The sequence below is a fragment of the Mustela nivalis genome (assembly GCF_964662115.1).
Source record: "Mustela nivalis genome assembly, chromosome: X".
Classification (NCBI taxonomy): domain Eukaryota; kingdom Metazoa; phylum Chordata; class Mammalia; order Carnivora; family Mustelidae; genus Mustela; species Mustela nivalis.
Genome location: NC_139040.1, coordinates 38,755,468 through 38,777,861, shown reverse-complemented (window position 1 = coordinate 38,777,861; position 22,394 = coordinate 38,755,468). Strand labels below are relative to the sequence as shown.

The 22,394-nt window shown below is 47.5% G+C and overlaps 2 protein-coding genes across 10 annotated transcripts in view; one reads left to right on the top strand and one right to left on the bottom strand.

Moving 5' to 3' along the window:
- The window catches only part of ATG4A (autophagy related 4A cysteine peptidase), a 53,991-nt gene extending 36,557 nt beyond the window's left edge, over nucleotides 1–17,434 (top strand). For 5 of the 7 annotated variants that reach the window (XM_082717397.1, XM_082717393.1, XM_082717394.1 and 2 more), the window contains 10 exons: nucleotides 2,070–2,168; nucleotides 4,554–4,655; nucleotides 4,835–4,907; nucleotides 7,205–7,284; nucleotides 7,954–8,141; nucleotides 8,263–8,341; nucleotides 12,213–12,358; nucleotides 13,561–13,617; nucleotides 15,048–15,156; nucleotides 16,898–17,434. In XM_082717397.1, the coding sequence (XP_082573523.1) occupies nucleotides 2,070–2,168; nucleotides 4,554–4,655; nucleotides 4,835–4,907; nucleotides 7,205–7,284; nucleotides 7,954–8,141; nucleotides 8,263–8,341; nucleotides 12,213–12,358; nucleotides 13,561–13,617; nucleotides 15,048–15,156; nucleotides 16,898–16,968 (1,004 nt within the window). In that variant the 3' untranslated portion in view covers nucleotides 16,969–17,434. The remainder of the gene's footprint in view (nucleotides 1–2,069; nucleotides 2,169–4,553; nucleotides 4,656–4,834; nucleotides 4,908–7,204; nucleotides 7,285–7,953; nucleotides 8,142–8,262; nucleotides 8,342–12,212; nucleotides 12,359–13,560; nucleotides 13,618–15,047; nucleotides 15,157–16,897) is intronic. The other 2 variants (XM_082717395.1, XM_082717396.1) reach the window with 1 other exon arrangement.
- Nucleotides 17,435–19,231: 1,797 nt separating this feature from the next.
- The window catches only part of COL4A6 (collagen type IV alpha 6 chain), a 271,016-nt gene continuing 267,853 nt past the window's right edge, over nucleotides 19,232–22,394 (bottom strand). For all 3 annotated transcript variants that reach the window (XM_082717346.1, XM_082717348.1, XM_082717347.1), the window contains one exon: nucleotides 19,232–20,872. In XM_082717346.1, the coding sequence (XP_082573472.1) occupies nucleotides 20,612–20,872 (261 nt within the window). In that variant the 3' untranslated portion in view covers nucleotides 19,232–20,611. The remainder of the gene's footprint in view (nucleotides 20,873–22,394) is intronic.

Here is a 22,394-nt window from a genome sequence, read left to right as displayed (position 1 = left end):
CTTGCCTGAGGTTATCAGTGACTTCACAGAAATCTCAGAATTAACAGCTCACTGTGGTGAAGACGGGCTTTAGAGGAATAAATAAGTCTTAAACTTTATTCGGAATTATTCGGAAGTTTCATTGCCAAAGAGCCTCATTGTGTATGGTTCCTTGGTGTTAAGGTATAACACCATTATACTTTTGAGTCCAGCTCTAAGAGTTCAGGCACCAGATTACATTCCTTGTTTTATTTCCAGGAACAAGAAGAAAGTCAAACCTCTAATTTGGGTAATATTTACTAAATTATAATCCACTTCTCTGTAGATCTATGCGATCATTAAAGACAATTATACCTTGAAAGAAAGACAAGAAATCCTTTGTTTTCTTCCCCGTATGAAATGAAAGCACCTTGCCCCTGTAGGATGAATTATTATAGATTTCCTTGGAACTAATGATAGGCTGTGAGAGTACTACCTGCTGTCTAGGAAAACAGGACGGGTCAATAAGCTAAGAGAATAAGCTCCCCTTAGAGAAAATCTGTGAGTAGGGTGGCCTATTCCTGGTATCATGGCCCTGTAGGCAAAGAGTATCAAATCCAAATCGTAGAAGCGTTTTCCTAAGAGAAAAATCTCTCTGACTGATTTTGATGCAGGCCTGGACCTAGGAACTGGAGTGAAATCCTCTTTTCCAATAAGTGCCCCAAACCCAAGTCCACATGGATGGTGTTTGCACTCCACAAGAAGTGTTCAAGCAGGAAAACAAACCAAAGAACAATCTTTAGTACCCAGTGGTTTTGAACTGTTAACTTTCTCTAGGTGAAGAGATCTTCACAAGGCTTGAGAACATTTGCAGTTCAACTCTGACAACGTTTTGCCAATTGACGATCTCCTCTTTATGTGGGCCTCACTGCATCCTTCCTATACTAACGTGGCCTATAATCCCACCATTAGCAATAGCCAAAGGGCTTCCCCTTCCGGTTGATGGGTTGGCTCAATCGTCCCCATCTTGCTATAGCAACTTTCCTTTAGTCCCCACAACCATAGGAAAAGGGTGGTCCCCTATGGCCCACTTGTCTTATGAGGCCGATGACCCTTCTTAAAGTCAGTCTGGTGAAGTGGTGCCCATAGCATCATTTTACACGTCCACGTTGGAGGGGGATGGAAACCAATGAAAGCAGGATGTCTCCTCTGCCTTCCAAGTTATCTGATTTCACTGGTACATTGAAAAAGGATATTGAGCTCAGGCTGGCCACCTATGTGGGATTTTCGTTACGTCAAGCATCCTTAAATTGAACCTATTGTCTTACTTCATTTATTAACTGGTTTTAGGCCTTTTAAAGATGTGACCCATTTCTCATTTATTAGTAGCATATTTAATGATGGCCATGTCCTGAGTGGATTGTAGAACACTTTCACAGATATTTTCTCCTTTAGTGTTCACAGTATCCCCCAGTGGTAGGCGGGGTATGTGTTGTTGTTCCCAGTCCATCCAAGACTTGGATCAGGCACCTAGAGACAGACAGTCCTTCTGATGCCCAATCTAAGACTCTTTCCTCTATTTTATGTTGTCCTTCTTGCTGCTCAGATCTTCCTAATGTGTGTTTCTCACAGTCTCTCACAGAGAGACTCTCACAGAGCCTTCCAGATATCTTTGACCAAGTTGATGATTCCCTTTTGGTAGCACTGATTCCTTAACTAAGGTTAAGATTGGATTCCCTGAGAAGGGAGCCGAGCAAAGCCAAGTTTGGTCAGGCAGATAATGATGTGGCTTGGGTTAGCAGTGGTGGTCATACCCGGCCATCATCTACCACAACTGTGGGCACACCGCATGGGACGTCTCAGGGGAGAAGACATAAGGGGCAGGTTTTGTCCATTTGTTGGTTTTGTCTTTGGCCATAGAAACTGTTTCAGTTAACTCCACGTCCCCTTTGCAACTCCTGCCCTCTACCAAACCCTGCTGGCTGGCTGGCTGTCTCTCTTGCCACAGAGTCTGTGTGTCTGTCTGTCTTACATGATTCCCACACATGCTGATGTTTCAGGAGAAGGCATCTGAGGGACCTCACAGTCATTCCCATCCGTTTTGCCAACAGGGGGGACGGGCCCTTCATCAGACGCTGGCTGGGGATGTATGCTACGCTGTGGACAAATGATGCTGGCTCAGGCCCTGATCTGCAGACACTTGGGAAGGGGTGAGTTAAATGGGTCCCCCCTTGGAGGCCTCCACGGTACCACTGCCTGCTGGTGGCTTAGCAGTGGGGCCGAAGTTCAGGAACAGTCAGCAACAGAGCTGAGGGTCCTCCAGTGCTCTCTGCAAGCCCCAGTGGCGGGGCTGACAGGTCACTAAAGCCTCCCACAAGAAGGAAACAGCCGGCATTTCCTCGTGACTCACCAAGCCTGAGAGTGATTTTCCTGGGACAGAATTGAACAGGGAGGCAGGTGTGTCATTCAGAGTTTCCATCTTCACTATTGTTCCAGTGAGTCCTTAAACAGGTCAGATAACAAAGGGAGCAGGAAGAAGGGTGTGGCGGGTGGGCTGTTTCTTGACCTCCTTTAAAATGTCCACCCAGTGAGGGACGGAAGACCCAAAGGAAGTGCCTGATGAGGGAGCTGGAGCTATTTTCATTTGGGTTTGCCGAGAATGTCCATTTGGCGATGAAGGGATCCTTAAATTAGCTTTCTCAAGAGACCGATTAATTAAGAACCTTCCAGTGATCTTCGCTGAAGCCCTCGAGTCTTGCATTCTTAAGCCATATGCATGCTTCCCTGTGAGCATCTGGAGGATGACCTTGACTGGGTGCCTGTGAAGGCACTTGGGTGAAAGCTGGTTTTGACCTGGGGATGAGGGAGTAAAAGGACTCCTTGGACTAGATCTTACCTACTGAGCTCATTGGCTGTGGCTCCCTGAGATTCCTTCCTCCCCCAGTGCACCTTCACCAAAGCAGGCAGTGGGCAGGGGATGTGGGGGGAGGGGGCACCTAGGGAGGTTTTAGGGCTTTGAGGCCTTCTCTTCAGGGTTTAGAATAACCTGATCCTGCTTCCCCTGGGGAGTATCATAATTCCAGTTTTACAGATGAAGAAACTGAGGCTCAAGAAGTAAGGTGACTTGGCCAGGGTCAAACAGAAAAAGCATGGATTGTGGAATAGAAGAAGGCAGGTCTCCTGACTCTTTGGCCAGTGATGTCTCTACCGTATGCATCCAGCTTGGAGCAGGTCCACTCTCTTTAACTTCCCATGTATAAAACACAGCAAGATGACGCTCCCGGAATGAATTTTGTTGGAGGCAGATGAAGAAGTCATAAAACCCCACAGTCAGCAGTCTCAGTTGTTTTAACAGAAAAGCAAACAGCAGAGAGAATTTGGAAATTGATCTTGCTGCTGAAATAAATTCAAAGATGTAATTTTGTACAGAAGTGTTTTAGAGTGCCTCCTATTCACTTCATAATTAAGGCGGAGTGCACGCTTATCCCTGTCATCGGTCAATATTTAGTGGTTCTTAGCAGCCAGCTAATCAGGATTTCCCCAGACTTGGACAATTCGGTAGCAAATGAAAAAGAGAGAGAGAGAAGTTGAATGGAGTTCACCCTCTGAAGACGGTGCTACCTACAAAGTTTAAAACTTTTATTTCAGAACTATTAGAAGCAAAGAGATCAGAGACTGGAGATAATGGCCTTCCACTTCAAGAATACTTTAGTCGTAAAGTTATTAAACTATGTCTAAAACCTCAGGAGAGAAGTTAGTGTCTCGGAAGCCAACTAAACCCCAGAGAGCTGTCCCATGAGACGGAGTTCCTAGAGCAGAGGGAATGGGAGAAGCACATCCTGTCTATGGTAGTGATTATGGAGAATTTTTGTTGTTGTCTAGAGTCCTGGGATAAATAGGCTCTGGGGCATGTGGGGGGCCATGCCTCAGGCAGAGAGGGAATTCCTGTAGATGTAATTATTTGGGTTTTGGTCACAAAGAAGCTTTGAGCACTTGATAGGAAAGGTGTTTGTTTTGCCAAAAGTCCATGTGGACTTTTTCAAGGTTGTGTAAAAATGGCTGCATACCAGTTTTTTTGAGCTTCCTTAGTCACGAATTGTATCTGTTCTCCTGTGCACTGTTGTGTGTCTGAATAGCACTTCCCCTACGAAACTCTTTTGGCAATGCTGCCAAAATATACCAGTGGAGGCCGTTGTTGTCTGTGTGGAGATGAGACAGTATGGCGTCAGGGTGATAAAAGGGTACACTTCCGCGTTTTGTGACGACCTCCTACTCATGGAGTAGATGATCAGAAAAGCCTTTTCTGACCTTGTTTTCGTGTAATATTTATCTAGCATCAGCCCTTGTGCTAAGTCAATTCCTTGATCAACTCTTTGTTTTGCTTTTACTTTACACCCCCTGAGACCTTGAAAGTAGTATCTCCAGATGTCTTTGTCATCAAAATTGAAGTTACTTAGGAATGTTCTAACTCCACGGCCCCTGCCTTCTAGCTGCAACTCCTTCGTTTTCCTTCTAACCTCATAGTTATGGCAAGAGTGCAGAGAGGTAATAAGCAGTTATAAAAATGACTTTAACTCATTTTTTTTCCTTCAAAGACTGGAACTGGGAGAAACAAAAAGAACAACCCAAAGAATACCAACGGATCCTCCAGTGCTTCTTAGATAGAAAGGACTGTTGCTACTCTATCCATCAAATGGGTGAGGTCACATCGCTGGTTTTAAGACAATGTCTGTACCCATTGCTTTCATCCCCTGCCTTATATGTGGTTCTGCGAAGTTGTCCATCTGCTTAATTATTTATGCAAGGAATTAGGAACTTGTGGTGTGCTGGAAGAACTTTTGCTGATGTCTTTTCTTTCTCCCTCAATTAAAAACAGCGCAAATGGGTGTAGGAGAAGGGAAGTCAATTGGCGAATGGTTTGGACCAAATACAGTTGCACAGGTGTTAAAGTAAGTGAGTCTGGTGTCCGCCTTACTGTCCTGTCTCCTATGCCTCCCTCTTCTGCCTACTCCACGTTCCTATCAGTCTAGCTCTTCTTGCCATGCCACTGAGCCACCAAGCATCTGGGCCATTTTGCTCAGGCAGGTCTTTGAGACTGGCATGTGCAGAATCTGCTCACCTTCCAGGGGACTGTCAGACTGAAGGTCACTCTGAAGCCCAAGGGCTAAGACTAAGTAGTGGCGGAAGCCTGAGCCAACCTAGGCAAGACCCGGACTCCTACCCTATAGAGTATAAAAGACCTCATTCATTCATTCATTCATTCAGTATTTACTGAGTGGCTCCACCGTGCTAAGTGCTGGGTATACGGAAATAAACTAGGCACGGTCCTTGCCTCAGGGAGCTCGCCACCTATGGGAGGAGACCAACCCCGAGGGAGGCTTGGGGTCAGTCATTTATCTCTTAGCCGACTCCACATACCCCAGCAGGGTCTTTTTGCCATGGCTCTGTTAAATTGCAGAATTCACCTCCCACGGCTGGAGAATCTAAGACTAACATTTTAGCAGTGAACGGAGTGAGTGGCTTTAGGCCTGCACCTGCAGGCCTCCTTGCCTGTTGTCCCTCTCCTTCCTGACGCCTGCCTTCAAATGCAAAGTCAGTGAGGGCAGAGATTGTATTTGTCTCGTTCACTCCTGTAAGGCTAGCACATAAAACTGCCTTGCACACACAGTGCTCAAATGCATACTTGAAGGATGAATGAAGATTGCATCCAGAATCTGGGGCGGGATTTAGGCCCTCAGAAGGTTGAAACCATCTGGACTCCTTGGGTGTAGCTTGCTTCTTCAACTACTGGGTTCTCTGGAGGATGATGGGGGGACCTGCTCCATGAAAAGTGCCGAGGGGGCACTGTTTCAGTTATAAGCCAGTCTTCATGGAATCAGAATGCTCTGGAAATATGCTCATGAGGGAAGTAGGCTGGATTTCCCAGGGACCCAAGTGAAATCTGTATCTTGGCTTTACTTCTTGCTAATGGTACAGCCCATCTAGAGCAATTTCTTACCTTAATTCACAGTTCTTTCAGGGGGCATGGTTGACTCTGCTGAGCGAAGATCTGACAGTATTTTGGGAACCAGTGTAGGAAGCCAGGGTAGAGCGCGTAGAAGATGAATCAGAAGGGCCATGCCGGGCCTCAGGCCCAGCCTGAAATACTTGGGTTTTTATGTGACGTCCCTCAGAATTTGCTTCTTTCGTCTAAATTTTGAAGTTCTCAACGGCGGACAAATGGAAGCATATTTAAAAAAAAAAATTAAGTGGGTCCTGATTCGTTGTGATTGTTACCATTAACAACAGAGTATTAGTATATCAGGGAAAGGTCATACCTCAAACGGAATGAAATTAAAGTGGAATGGTAATTAACCTCTTCCTAGGAGCTACCTTGGTCAGGAAGAGAATGTTTTTTTTCTCTTTTGTCCAGTAAGACTGTGCTTTACCCAAGAATCCCGGAAGTACCCGGGTTAAACAGGCCTTCTTTCAGACAGGCGAGAGAGAAATGTAAGGGAGATGAGGTCATGCTGCTTTACTCAGACCCCAGATGATCCCTCTATGAAAGGGGTTTTATTTCTAACCCCTTCCAAAGTCACACAATTCCGCATGCTCTCTGTCTTCAGCTGTTGACCAACAAGGCGCCGCACCAAGGCCACCTAAAGCTAAAGTTTCTCGAATAGCATTTTCACTGCATGTGTGGAGGGATGTAAGAGATCTCTCTCTTTTTCTACATTTTCCTGGGCCTTATTCTCTGTATTATCTATGCTCCCAACCCCTTGTGTGTATGTATATATGTATATATGTGTGTATGTGTGTATATATGTACACACACACACACACACACACACACACACACTTTTTTTTTTTCCATGACAGTTTCCCTTTTGGGGGGAAAATACCCTAGTAAGTCAGATTGTCTTTTATTTGAGAAGAGAAAACAAGATCTCTTGGCAGAAATGTTGGTACCTTTTCTCTTTCACCCAGCAGAAGTGACATCATCTTGTGAGGTAGATTTTTCCATTATGTAAAGCAGGCTTTTTTTTTTTTTCAGGATTTGAAAACAGTGATTCTGTGGCATTCTCAAGGGTCCTGGACATGGAATGTTCCAGGGCTCTCAGCCCAGGGGGCCAGAGCTTGACTCAAACCCTTACTTCTCTGTGGTTCAGTGTTCAGTGACTTTAGGGACACAGGACATAGATTGTGCTGCTCCCTGCTGATGTTGCGATCTTCCCCAATTTTGACTTCATTGTGTGTTGCTTTTCAGAAAACTTGCTTTATTTGACGAATGGAATTCCTTGGCTGTTTATGTTTCCATGGATAACACAGTAGTCATTGAAGATATCAGTGAGTCCCTAGCTTCTTTTCCTTCCTGGGAGTTGGGTGGTTGAGGTCCTTCCTCAACATTCAGAAAGTGTGTGCGTGTGTGTGTGTGAGAGAGAGAGAAACAGACAGACAGACAGACACTGCCTCCAGCCTGCTTCACCAAAGTAGGGAAACTTAGAGGAGCATAGGACTCTGGTTAATCATTCCCTGTGCCTTTTCTTCTCTTCCCTTTCAGCTTTCTGAAAGGAAGAAAACAATGAGAGGGTCCTCTCTCCCTGGAAGGGCCCAGACCCTTTCCCTGCAGGATACTCAAAGTGAGGATAATCAGTTAAACCACTGACAGGTCTTCTGCCAAGGCCGCCATTTGCCCAGCCCTATGCTCTCCACCATGGGGTTAGAGAAACCGAAAGATACGGCCCCTGTCTCAGAGGCCCTTGCGGACTAGTTGAGAAATAAGATTTTCTCAGTGAGCCTCTAATATCTGGCAGGAGGTGAGCGCTCAGGTGCCAGAAGGAAGTAAGGGCTGAAGGAGCAGCCTGGGCTTCCCATGGGAGGTGAGGCAAGCTGGCCTCTAGTGGCGGAGGAGGTGGGGCTCCAGGCCAGGAGATGAGGAGGTCCTTAGCTTCACCCTCTGCATATCTCCGGTGACTGGATACCCCTTGACCCAGTTCTCTTGTCTTATCTTTCCAGAAAAAATGTGTTGTGTCCTTCCCTTGAGTGCCGATACAGTCGGGGAGAGTCCCCCTGACACTCTGAACGCGTCGAACCAGAGTAAGGGCACCCCTGCGGGCCGCTCAGCCTGGAAACCCCTGCTGCTCATTGTGCCCCTTCGCCTGGGCATAAACCAAATCAACCCTGTCTACGTTGATGCGTTCAAAGTAAGTCGGTCCTTTTTCCGGGCCCATTGCCGCCTGCCCATCACACCGCCATGTGAGCACGGAGATCCGTGAGCAGCAGTCCACAAGTGAGTTGAGAATCTTGCATTCTCTTTCCCTCTAGGAGTGTTTTAAGATGCCACAGTCTTTAGGGGCATTAGGAGGAAAACCAAATAACGCCTATTATTTCATAGGATTCTTAGGTAAGAAAAGAGGATTCACAAGTAAGTCGTCACGGGCTGGGTTGGGGGTGGGCAGAAAGTTTGCACGGGAGCCCAGGCAATTCTGGTTAGGGGACCCTCATCTCACCCAGAGCTTCCATGGCCTCTGGTCAGCTCATCCTGTCTCTGGCCTGATCTGTGGAGAATAACACTTCTCGGTGCCCCCTTCAGTCCCTCCATTGCCTTGCCTCTCAGAAAGACAGTTCCACAGCTGCTTGCCCATGGGACCACCCCAAGGGCATGACATTTTAGCCTCTCCCTCTCCTTTCTGTGGGGGCTCAGGGAGGCAGGGTTCCACTTGCCTGGCATTATGGATCTCCCTCTTCTTGGGACTTGGGCATCTGGTCTAGGACCTATCCTCTGACTTCCCAGGCCCACGCAGCTGGGCCTGCTGCCTCACTGTTTGGAGCCATGAACAGGAAGAATTGAGAGGAGACAAAGACAGAGCTATCCTTTTTCTGCTAATGGGGGCTAAGCCTTAAAGCCACTAATGTTCCTAACACGGATCCTAACGAGCAACCCAGCATTCCCTTGCCTCAGCTGATGCCTCTGGAACTCCAGCCACCCTATACATTAGCTGTGATCTGAGTCATGTAAGGCCCTTGGCGTACCAGGCAAGCTAGCCCAGTACTTCTCAAACTCTGGTGTGCACACAGATCACCCTGAGAGGTGATTAAAATGCGGGCTCAGCAGGTCCGGGGTGGGCCCAGAGATTCTGCACTTTTAACTAGGTGGGCCCAATGCTGCTGGTGTACACACCACATGTTGTGTACCAAGGGCCCAGGCATATGGTTGGTGCTGAAGAGCACAGGGAAGGGAGTGGTGTGGCCTGAAATTGGGTCTTGGGGAATATGAGCTTGGGTTATAATGGGGAGCCTTGGATAGGCAAGAGGAGCCAGAGCAGGCATGGGGAATGGCATGAGGGATGTGCAGAGCAGAGGGTGCAGTGAGCTTGGCCACCCTCCGCCCCACTCAGAGATTCAGAGAGCTGAGGTGGCATGGGAAACTGACATCCCCAGCCTTGTCGGCTATCTCTCATGCCAGCCGTGTGACAGCAGGAAAAGAATATCCACCCTTTCATCTCAGTTTGCCAGCTCAGCTGGGGGTAGAGCACGCAACTCTTGCTCTTGGGGTCCTGAGTTTGAGCCCGAGATTGGGCATAGAGTTTACTTTAAAAAACAAAAAAGAACATAGGGCTCACCCCTGCCTTGCTGTGTTGTCACCTACAGAAGAGCACTCAGCCAAGAGCCGGGGATGTAGTGCACACCCAGTGAAAGGTGACCCCACCCTTCCTGACCCCCCCCCCCCCACACACACACACACTGGCCTTTCCTTTGCCTGCGAAATTCTCTTTGAGGTGGGGTTTCTGCAGTGGCCTGAGCACTCACTATTGCTGCCATCTATTGGTCAAGGCTGAGAACTACAGCTTTGCAAATCAAGGAGACGTTTGTTTTTTCTCAATACCAAATAGTCTTTGGAGTCCTATACATGCTTTCCACTTCTAAACTTTTGGGTTCCTGTCAAAGAAAAGGTTGCAAAAATAAATTTTGCCTTTTTCTTTGTTCGAGGAACCGATTGGAAAATAATTTTGGAGGGACCTCAAGGAACAATGGATGGGATTCCTGGGGGGCCTGAACTGCCCTTACCCCAAGTTACCCAGAGAGAGTTTGCCAAGCTGGCATAGCCCTCCTGTTTCGTGAGACTGCTGGGTCAAGGTGACTTTTGTGGAGGTTGACTACTCATTAAAGGGGTGTGGGCAATCCTCAGCAACCCAGACAGAGGTGTGCACAGTTCCCATTTGCCCATTGCCTTTCATAAATCCTTTGCTTCACCTTTATTGGAGGCCCCAAAGTCCACCCGAATCCCCTTGTCTAACTTACCCCCTGACTGTATTAGGTTGGGGATTCCAGAATGGTCAAATGTCTGAAGGGAGGGAACAGATGAGAACTGCCATTTGCTGAAAAGCTGTCTTGTGTCAGGGACCCTGCAAAGTCCCACCCCCAGACAGATAGATAGAGAACATACATACACATACAGGTATAGACAGATAGTCCAATATAGAGATATAGATACAGATAGTTAGATACTCCTGTGAGGTAAAGCTTAGTATAGTGAAACTAAGAGTTGGAGGGATTGCCTCAAAGTCACCCAGCTAGAAAGTAGCCAAACCAGCATTCAGTTCCAATGAGGCCATCTCTGCCTGCCATGCTACCTTGCTTCCTGAGGGCCCTCTTTTCCAGTGGGAAGCTGGGGAAAGCTCTCGATGTGTGACCCTATGTCCAGGATGAGAGTCTGTCTGTCCGATTTTGCCTGCTTAGACAGGAGATGTTTGCCCCCTGCACTTTGGGCAAGGTTGCCACCAAGGATCCATAGCATAAGCCACTTGTCTGCAGATGGCTGACCAGATGGCCTCTTGTTCTCAGGCCTAATTAGAGACCTGGGTTTGGTCCCCACATCACTTCTAGAACTTTTGGGGGATTCTACTGTATCTCTTCTAAGCATTCTCAGAAACAGCGGCACCTGAAAAGCTCCACTCCACATACACGTACATGCGCACGCGCACGCGCACGCAGGCACACACCTGGAAAGGGCCAGAATCAGAGAGGATGCTCTTATTTATCCAATTATTCCCAGCACCTTAACTTGAAACACTGGCAGAATGCTTGCTCCTAATCCCGCTCTGGATTTCCATTTTCTTGTGCACAGCTTCCTTTCCTTCTTCCTTTTCTGTGGTCATAGGTAGGCTTCCTTCTGAACATCCTGGTTATTGCTTTTCTTTGTGACTTGAGGCTTTGGGGGCATAACCGATCTACCCAGCAGTGGTCTAGCGGGGATATATATGTCTGTGGTGGAGACAAGTTAAGCTATTCATCAGGCATCAGAAACACGTTGTCTGCTGACAGAAACACTTAGATGTGGCCCAACGCCATTCTGGATGTCACTTCAGGGAGGGTCTTGGGGGGCATCTCTTCCTACCCCATTCTCCTGCCTTGGGTAGATCTCTCTTTGGTTGCCCAACCCCGTCTACAACACAGAGGCCCAGATGGTCCCGAAGCCTGACCAGTGAGGATGGGCTACCACTCTGGCCAAGTCAGCAGGACACTGATGAGCCCTGGAGGGCCTCTCAGCCCTTTGGATATCAAAGTAGAGGTGCTATTATCTCAGACTCCTCCCAGGTCGTTATTGGGTTGGGCTTTTTCCACCTTGACAAAGCATGGTTCTTCTCTCCTTTGTGCAGGCGGATCATCTCAAAGTGAATTTCCTTGGTGAGGTGTGTCTGTGGTGGAATCAAAGCTTTCCACTAGGAGTCGCTTAACTTGCTAGCTAACTGAGATCAGAAGTCAGAGCCCATCATTAACAGAGTCAGCATTTCCATTTCTCTGGGAAGGCCAAGGCCTTTTCTTTCTTACCAGATGTGCTCTCTGCCCACAAGTCTGAGAACCAATGGCATGGAGCCAGCAAGATGCTTCCCAATGTGGAAAGAGGCAGGAAGCTCCCTAATGGTACCTGGGCTCCCGCCCTGGTGGTTGTACCTCCCACCTCTTTGCTAACTGCTGCTCACAGAGCCTGCCACATCATCTCTGGTCTCTCATTTGCTCATTTGCTCAAACCCGTCCCTCTCCATTTTTGGTCTTGGGCTTTGAGGAGATGTAACTGCTAGGGTCCTCTGGTTGAGTGATTGGATTTGGCTTCCTTCAAGCATGATCACCTGAGTTCAGGCTTTCTGTCATCTCATTCCCATTGTCACCAAAGGGAGGGGTTAAGAAAACCAGAGTGCTTCCTCCCCCTGAGGGACAGCAGTGGGACAGGGGCAGCCGTTCTTTCTAGATTAAGCATGTCTCATTCCAAACAGGTGATGAGCTCATTTTCTTGGACCCTCACACAACCCAGACTTTTGTTGACACCGAAGAGAATGGAACGGTTGATGACCAGACTTTCCATTGCCTACAGTCCCCACAGCGAATGAACATCTTGAACTTGGATCCTTCCGTAGCGCTGGTGGGTATCTGAAGGTTGGGTGGGCCAAGAGACATGATGCCACCCTGTTACAGATTGGTTTCTGGGGAGTTCTCTAGCTTTGCTGAGTAGGAAGGCGAGAGAGTATGTTCCCTCACCACGCCCCACCCCCCAGAGGTATACCATAGTATAGTAGGGAAGGGATGAACCCTGAAGGCAAACTGCTAGAGTTGGAATCCTGGCCCTGCCACCTCCTAGCCATGGACTTAGGAGGAGCCCTTGAACTTTTTTGAGCCTCAGCCTTCTCACCCCTAAAATGAGCAGAACAGTACTTCCTTCAGGGCTGTGGGAGGCATAAGGCATTCAGCTCAGGGCTGGGCACCTTGTAAGCATTCTGTAAATGCTAGTTATTATTAGCATTACAGTCTTTACCCTTTTACTTCTTGCCCCCTAGTTATTGCTACCCAGGCTCAGGGAATAAGGCGGGACATAGTTAGGGAGGGATCAGAGGGGCAAGACCTTCTGGGTAGATAGTGCTCACTTCCCTGGGCACTCAGGGTGTTCCCCCCTGGAGGTATGACGACTGTCTTCACACACTAAAGGGACAGCTGCCTGTAAAGTTACTGTTGGTTCTGAGGCCTGGCTGAATCCTCTCTTCCAGTTTAACCTAATTGTCAGAGCACCAGAGATCGAGAGTGGACAAGAGCCCTCCTCTTGTTTTGGACCATTCTTTCACTACTGTAGGATGGCTCTGAGGATGGGGAAGGAGGTGGATGGTTCTCTTTATTCTAACAGATCATTTCCTTCAGGTCAAAGCCATCTTACCATGTACTACCTCCAGCTACAAGTATTATTTGACTTTTTGTGGTTGGTTTAATCAACTGTTCTTTATGGATGTGTCTATTTACGCACCGAGGGTAATGGAATTAACCCCATGCTTTGGAGATTGGCCTTCAAGTTACTATATCTCACAGTATGAGGGGAGAGGGACAGGGGGTGGGGGAGAGCGAGTAGGACAGAGAGGGAGGGGTGGAATGAACGTGTAAATGTGTGTGTCCAGGTAAAGTAATGGCCCAGGAGAGGGAGCAATGCAGCCAATGTGCTCCATTATTGCCAGAAGATGCATCTAAAGAGAGCAGCCCCCATCCTAGCTCCAGGCCAGGGGCGCCATCTTGTAGTACAGAGGGCCTGACTCTGTGCCCCTGACCAGTTCTAAGTTCTGTTCTCTTGCTTTTCCCCCCAAGGGATTTTTCTGCAAAGAAGAAAAGGACTTTGATAGCTGGTGTAGCCTTGTACAGAAGGTAACGATGTATGTTTTTCTTAGTCTAAAAAGCAGAAGTTATTCAATAGGATCGCTTTTCAAGACTGCTCCATGTAGTGACATGAGTCTAGCCTGATGGGATTATACTGCAAGAGAAAAACTAAGATGTGGGGAATTATGCATAATTCTGGGGGGAACCAGAGCAAAACCTTTGTTTGAAATATGCTTAGTATGTCAAGTGGGTGATATTTTTAGCTACGTAATGTCTCATCCGATTATGCCTGCAAGTCACATGAAATATTCAACGAATATTCCACCATTTTCACTTAATGCTAATTTCACAGAGTTCCGTCTAAATTCTTCCTCGTGCCCTTCATAGCGCTGAGATGATTGAAGGAACCAAACTGCTTTTCTGTTTGTTTCGTGGTCTGTTAACAGTTTCATATAGTCCATGTAGTTTAGGGAGTGTGTCTTTCTCTTAGCTGTCTTGTTTCTATTAAAGGTCGGCACGCTGCTGCTAAATGAAACACAGTTTGCAGGAATCTGTGTAGACAGCAAAGCCAGATATGCTCTCTTCTCAGTATTTTGTGTAAAAGGGTAGTCAACGTTTTTGCTGGCTCACCAGTCTTTGTATCTTCCCTGCTCATCCTCACTTCTAACACATGCCAAGTACGTAGGAGACATTGATAAATGCTTATTAAAGAAGGACGATCACAGGGAATAGTTGAAAAGTGCCCCAGATGGAATGGCAGGAGACGTGCTATTCTCCTACCTGCCAAAAAAAAAAAAAAAAAAGAAGAAGAAGAAGAAGAAGAAAGAAAGAAAGAAAATAGAGGCCAGGAGATGGGAGCCCAGAGCCTCCTGCAAGTGTGAGGAGGGCAGATTTTTTTTCTTCACGAGCCAACAGATAATTGACGTTAATGTCCCTAACTGACTCTGCCACCCTAGTGAAACACTGGCTGGGACACAATGGAAAATTATTTTCTAAAGGTAATTCTTAACCTGTTAGAAGGCAGCGCAACTCTAGACACACCCCCTGTAAAGGTTGAATGAAAGTTCTCTGGTAAGACTGTGCCATATCAATTAGGACATACACCACATGTGTTGGACTAAAATCAAAACCCCGCCAATATGCTGTCCCCGGATCCTTTGGGGCCAGGTTTCACGTAATGAACACAAAGTTCTTTGGAGGCAACACATCAGGGACAGCTCGCCGCTGAACTGAGTTAGGCCAGGGCGTCTGGCTTTCCATCAGCTCCTCCGTCCAGTGTCCTTCCTTCCTGGGCTACCAGCGCTAGCACAGAAGGGGGCTGGGTCCTCGGATGGGGTGAGGAGAAGATGGGCGCACTGGGCTTGGTTCCCACCTTTCAACAACCAGGCCACTCTCACAGGGTTTGGGATCACAGATGGACAACCAGCCTGATGTGTAGTCAGTCTGAAATGTTTACAGCTGTTTCTGTGTGTCCTCAGGAAATCCTAAAGGAAAATTTAAGGATGTTTGAATTAGTTCAGAAACATCCATCACACTGGCCTCCCTTTGTTCCTCCAGCTAAGCCAGAAGTGACAACCACTGGGGCAGGTAAGCCATTGTTCCAGGGTTCTTGGGTGGCTGTTGTTTCATGAGACTGAATCAACTGTGGCTCAGGCTTTCCATAGAATGTACAGTGTCTCTTCAGCTGGGCTGAGCACGGAGTGTGTCCTCGATGATTTTAATCTTCCAGTGAACTGATCTGTACCAGTTTCAAAGCCTGAGAGTTGAAGAAAATGAGCTCGATGCAAAAGGGCCATGTGAAATCAAAATGAAGAGAATGTATATTCATGGTCTGGCCCAAAAAAACAAATCAGGGGCCAGGGGTGATTTGAAAAGTACCTCAAAGACCCCAGAGCCTTGTCCTCATCCCTGGGAATAAGACTGTGTAATGAACTTAACTATTTTGCTTCTTTCTTTCTTTTTTTTTAATTATGTTAGTCACCATACAGTGCATCATTAGTTTCTGATGTAGTATTCCATGACCCATTGTTTGTGTCTAACACCCAGTGCTCCATGCAATCCATGCCCTCCTTAATACCCATCACTGGGCTCACCTCCCCCTTCCCTCCAAAACCCACAGTTGGTTTCCTGGAGTCCGTAGTCTTTCATGGTTCATCTCCCCCTCTGATATGCCCCCTCTTCATTTTCCCCTTTCTTCTTCTAATGTCCTCCATGCTATTCCTTATGCTCCACCAATAAGTGAAACCATTTGATAATTGACTTTCTCTGCTTGACTTATTTCACTCAGCATAATCTCTTCCAGTCCCGTCCATGATAATGCAAATGGTAGGTATTCATCCTTTCTGATGACTGAGTAATATTCCATTGCATTTATGGACCACGTCTTCTTTATCCATTCGTCTGTTGAAGGGCATCTTGATTCTTTCCACAGTTTGGCTATTGTGGCCATTGCTGCTATGAACATTGGGGTGCAGGTGCCCCTTCTTTTCATTACATCTGTACCTTTGGGGTAAATACCCAGTTGTGCAATGGCTGGGTCATAGGGTAGTACTATTTTTAACTTTTTGAGCGACCTCCACACTGTTTTCCAGAGTGGCTGCACCAGCTTGCATTCCAACCAACAGTGTAAAAGGGTTCCCCTTTCTCCACAGCCTCTCCAACATTTGTTGTTTCTTGCCTTGTCAATTTTTGCCATTCTGACTGATGTAAGGTGGTATCTCAGTGTGGCTCTTTCTTTTTTTAAATTTTTATAAGTTTTTTTAAAGATTTTTTTTAAAGATTTTATTTATTTATTTGACAGAGAGAGATCACAGTAGACAGAGAGGCAGGCAGAGAGATAGAGAGGGAAGCAGGCTCCCCGCTGAGCAGGGAGCCCAATGCGGGACTCGATCCCAGGACCCTGAGATCATGACCTGAGCCGAAGGCAGCAGCTTAACCTACTGAGCCACCCAGGTGCCCTTTTTTAAAGATTTTATTTATTTATTTGACAGAGAGAGAAAGTGAGTGCACAAACATGGGGAGAGGCAGAGGGAGAGGGAGAAGCAGGCTCCCTGCAGAGCAGGGGAAGCCTGATATGGGACTCGATTCCAGGACTCTGGGATCATGACCTGAGCTGAAGGCAATGGCTTAACCAACTGAGCCACCCAGGCGCCCTCAATGTGGTTCTTTCTAAAGAATCTCTAGTACTTGTCCGCGGTCCCACCTGCGAGTCTCTTCCACGTTTCTCTAGCAAAACAATTAAAAAATGAATAGCCTTAACTATTAACTGTACTGACCATTTCAACCAGAGTGTCAAGCTTCCTTCTTTCTCATTTCTGTACTCCAACAGAATTCATTGACTCTACTGAACAACTAGAGGAGTTTGACCTGGAGGAAGATTTCGAGATCCTGAGCGTCTAGGATAGCGGAAACGCGACTTGGCGGTCTGTCTTCCACCCGGCACAAGAAGAGCACAAACCCATTACATGAGACTTTTCTAGTCAGCAAGTGCCTGATATGCCAACAGCATACAAACTTGAAAGCAATCATGACTGAGCCAATTACCGTTTCTCAGAAAACAAACGATAATAACCCTCCCCCAGAACGAACTAGAACAATCATGGAACATAGGAACAGAAAGGTTAGGAGTTATCCCTTGCTTCCCGGCTTGTCTTACCTGGCCACAGCGAGTCTTCAGCTACTGAAACGAGGAGATGGATGTCTGGAAGACAGACAGAAACTCCCACCTTGCTTCAAGCACCAGCAGAGAAGAGATGGTTTCCCTGTGCTTCTTCACCCCTTCAGGAGTGACCTCTTTTGGGCTAAATACTAAGAAGCAATCTGTTCTCTTGCTCTAATAATAAAGTGATTGCATCAGGGAGAAAAAGGTCTTTTTAAGTTATTTGAATATGTATTTTAAATGATTATAATTCAGATCAAAAATTTGCCTGAGAAATCACATCAAATGCGCCCTGGTTGATTCCCTTTCTAGCTGAGGGCAACTTGCTGTCTGATGATGGGTGTTGCCATCCTTACTGATGTTTTGTCACATGCCACCCTGCCCTTCAATCAAGCCATGATCGCCTTACCTGTTTATTTATTCAAAAACTCATTTTTAAATAGATTTTATTTAAGAGAGAGAGAGAGAGAGAGCATGAGCGGCAGGGAAAGGCAGAGGGAGAGGGAGAAGCAGACTCCCCACTGAGCTGGGAGCTAGACTTGGGGCTCCATCCTGGGACCCCGGGATCATGACCTGAGCCAAAGGCCTAACCGACTGAGCCACCCAGGTGCCCCAAGTCCTGATCACTTTAAATCAGCTGTATGCAAACTTTTCCTGCCAAGGGCCAAATAGTAAACACTTCTGGTTTTGCAGGCCATATGGTCTCTGTCACAGCCACTCAGCTCCGTGGTCAAAGGGCAAAAGAGCAAAATCAGCCATTGCTGGTGTGCACACAAATGAGCCTGGCTGGAAGCCAATACAACTTTATTTACAAAAGCAGGCGGTAAGCTGCAGATTTAGTGTGCCGGCTGTAGTTTGCCAATCACGGACTTAAAATTGTTGATTCGGGGGAAATCCAAATTGGCCTTTGACTTCGACTCCATTTTGGTTGACAGCTATAATGAGAAAAAATTATTCACGTGGTGACATTTAATCCGTGCGGCAAATGCAATTCTGAACCATTTCAGGATGAGCAACATAGCAAATCTTCAAGCACATTTTGATCAAATTGGCTTTGCTAAACCCTCTTTTGTGCGGCTGTACCTCAAGCCCATGTTTCTCTCCTTCCCTCTTAACTTGGGTGCATTCCACCCCCCTTCTCTACCAAGGCCCGAGGAAGGCCAGCAAACACTAGCCTTGAAAGCCAGCACCAAACTAAAGTTTGTTTTGTTTTTTGTTTTGTTTTCTGTATATGTAGGAATATTAGAACACTTGTTTCCTTGAATTCCATTTTTTCCCCAGTAGGTAATATATTCCAGTAGTTCAAAAATCAAAAGGTACAAAATGATATACAGTGAAAATGTCTCTCCCTCCCATGGATTGGTTTCCTTCTCCGAATGCTCCCAGAATCATGGCTTTCTTATCAGTCCAGAAGATATATTTTATGCATATACAAAATATGCATATATGTCTCAGATTTGATTTTAACAACCTCAACATGTCTCTACTTTTTTTAAAAAAGAGGTTTTATTTATTTATTTTTGAGATAGAGAGCGAGCATGTGCATGTGAGGTTGGTGGGGTAGAGGGGCAGAGGGAGAGGGAGAGAGAGTCTCAAGCCAACTCCTCACCGAGCAAGAAGCTTGATGTGGGGCTTGGCCTCATGACCCTGAGATCACGACTTGAGCCAAAACCAAGAGTTGGATGCTTAACTGACTGTGCCACCCAGGTGCCCCCAACATTTCTCTACTTTTGATTTCTCTGTAAAGGATACGGAGGCCCCAGAAGTATGGAAACCCATTTCTTGAACTCTAGCATGGATGGGGCTAAAAGCAGTTGTAGGTGTATTTTCAGAGAAGTTGTGGATTTGTTGCCTTCTACCCTTTGACTTTAATTGTATTTTTTCCATCTCAGTATTATGTTGTAAAGCTCAGCTTGCATTATCAGGCTCTGAGGGGAACTCACGAATTATAGCGAGATGGACTTTAGAAAAGTATTCATCAGAAAACATCCAAAGAGCCGAATGTTGATGTGTGAGTCCTTTTATTTGCAATGCACAAAGCTGACAGCATGCTTATTACTTAGGAGGTGAAGGTAACAGTAATTCAGATTATACTGATTTTGCTTTCTCTGTGTTGGCATGGTTTACATAATATTTAAGGAAACAGAATCACCCAGAAGGAATTGCCTCATGTTAACATAGCTAGGTATTCCGGGAAACTGATAATCAGGGGAAGTGGTTAAAACACATCCCCCTGCAGAGAATGCAATACACTTTATAGTCCACTCCAGCTTGTTTTAGGTCTGCCAACTGCTAAGGAGAGGAGTGTGCTAGATTTCTATGAGACTTAACAATGTATTAAAATAGTTTAACAGGCTACCCATGAAAGAGCAATTGGATGGACATTTTAATGGAAAGTCTCTAACAACAGCCTCAGAACGCTAAGGACCCAAAACACCATGGCTTCGATTTGCCCCACTGCACACATCTGGATGGCATTTGGAATAAACAGGGACCTCTGAGAAACTGGGACAAGGGCTTTGTCTTTTTTTGTTCCTGGAGTCCAAAGCAAAATTCACACCTTCTTACCCATCCACCTCTCTGCCCCCAACTCCCCCCACCCCCACCCCCGACCCGGCCTGGGAGAAAGGGGTGTGGTTCTCATTTCCCTTTCGGGGCCTGGCTGCACTTGGTGCCTCCCCTGCTCTACTCTGGACTAGGCCAAGTTCTCCGTCTCTGGCTGGGGAGGGCGCTGGCAAGGAGGAAGTAATTCATTGGGGATCATCTGAAGTTAACAAACCCACTCCTGAAGCACTCTGGGGCCCAGCTTGGCTCGCCCTTGAGGGAACCAAAGAGCACCCCCGGCTGCTGGTGGGCACCCCATTCCAGGTCCACCGCCTGCCTAGACACAGTGGGTCCCCTGGATGAGTAAGAGCTTGCCCCATGCAGGCTCAAGCCACCCTGTGAATGCTTAGCCAGAGAATTTTCTGGCTGAATGTGGAAACACCAGCTTCTGGTTTAAGGCAAATAATGTGGTGACCTCTGGACAGAAAGAAGTGACTTCTCAGCTATGGTGAAGGGCTTTCTGATCAAGACAATGAGGAAAGCTAGGAGTCTAAGAAAGCAGTCGCCCAGCAGGTCTTTCTGAGGTAGCCGTGAATAAGCCTGCAAACATCCACGTCCAACAACAGCACCAGTTTGAAATGGGACAGCAGGCCCCAGTAGGGTGGGCTCACCCATTGGGCCTGATGGTCAGGGTGACCAGTGTCCAGTAGTCCAGCCCTCAGGAGACTCCGATGTACGACTTGACGGAGAGGCAACAGAGCAGGGGTCCTTCCTTCTTCAGCTGTGAGGTGACCGTTGTGTGGGGAAGGGGTGGGCGGCGGGGGTGCGGCAGCTGCCCCTCTACAGGCTTTTCATACACACCTGGCAGCGGCTGACGCGGGTGTGGAGCTGCCCGGCCTTCAGTGTTTCGGACACCGGTTCCTCCCTAAACTGCTGCCTCTCTTCCACCGTCGTCAGCCAGAAACTGTACTTGTTGGCAAAGTAGTGGCATGTGCCCCGAGCCCCGCTGCACTCGATGAAAGGAGTGGCTCGGAAATCCTCCAGGCAGGAGCCCGGGGAGACCAGGGACTGGCCGCCGCCCTCGGCGCCCGCCGCGGTATGCTGCAACAGATGGGGTCAGCGCTTCAGCCCTGGGCCCTTACGCAGCTCTGGCCCCTGGCTCAGCCCTAGCATCTAGCCTACAGCCTCAAATCTCCTAGGACCACTTGAGCCTGTAGCTCCTCAGGGCCAGGAGCATTCCCTCCAAGCTCCCCAAGTGACCTCCTAACCCACTGCGCTTGGGCAGCGGGGATCTCTTGGCCAGTGTCCTCCCCCACCAAACTCCGAGCATCCCACTGAGTTCCGAAGTGTGTTCGGTGGCTCCTTGCCAATCCCCGTGGGCAAGTAAGTCTGAGAAAAGCTGAATGAAGGCAGATTCAGTAGGTTTTAGAATGCAGGTCTTCTCCAAACCCTTGTCTACTCCAAGCCCTTGGTGGTGAACCCCAAGAAGAGCATGTGGTACTCCACCAAGTGGCTAAACCTGGGGCCCCTCCCCCAGCCTGAATAGTGCCGGCTCTGCAGTTAGCTTCCTTAGAACTTCTAACGTTTTCCACCTGTACCACACCCTTTAGGACAACACAGAGCATTGTTGCTTGCTGAGCAACAGCAAGGAGTATGTGGCCTAGCGTCCTGGCCCCCGCTTCAGGGCCCCTTCAGCATCCAACGTCAGTACCATTCATTAGCCCATAGTCGCCAGTCACTGTACCCACAGATAGCAGTCCGTGTCACTGCACTCCCCACCCCCTCTCCCTTCATGTCAGCTGGGGTATTAGCTGGACCACAGGGGGTGAGGAAGAGGCTTCATCCCCCCAGGGTCAGCAAATGGCCAATGGGACAAATGCCCAAGTTGGGCGCTCAGGGATGGCTTGCTTTACACAGCTCCGGGAGGGTTAGTCTCCTTAGAAGGGATTTTCCTGATATATGAAGTGTCAAATCTTTCCTCATTTTGAACCTCAGATGGAACATGTTCTAGAACAAAGGACACACTACCCTGCCTTACTAATTGGGCAGACGCTGTGTATTTTACACTTGGCACAGGACTCAGGCTTGTTGTTGGGAATGTTGCTTTTTGCGTTGGACAGTTGTGTCCCCAGAGTTCTTAGGCCAGCTTTGAATCATTTTCTCCCTCTTTTCTCCTTCTTAGCAGGCATGTCTTATGGTCCCAAGAGGCTGTACTAGGCAGTCCAAATTCCCACCCTTACAAGTTTTCAGGAAAATATGGATATTCTAGAACACTAGAATTCTGTGAAAAGTAAGAGTAAAGAGATTCTGAGTAAGGACTTAAGAGTGCTCCCTGGAGCAAAACACAGGTGATTTTGTACAACTTTTGTGCTATTCCTTGTGGAAACTCAGGGGCCTTTTTGACTTATTTCCTGGTCTGGGTGGTGGATGGGACAGAAGGAGAGGTGAGGTGACTCTGTATCACATGGGGATAAACTGCCCAATTCACACAGAGCAAAACAAGGAAGTACCTCATCCCAGGTGGGCACACTAACGTGAGGAGGCCTACGGCTTTGGTAATTCTTCAGACACTTTCTCGTCATCTCACCCCTGGCGATCTAGCAAGGAAGCTCTGGCGAGGCAG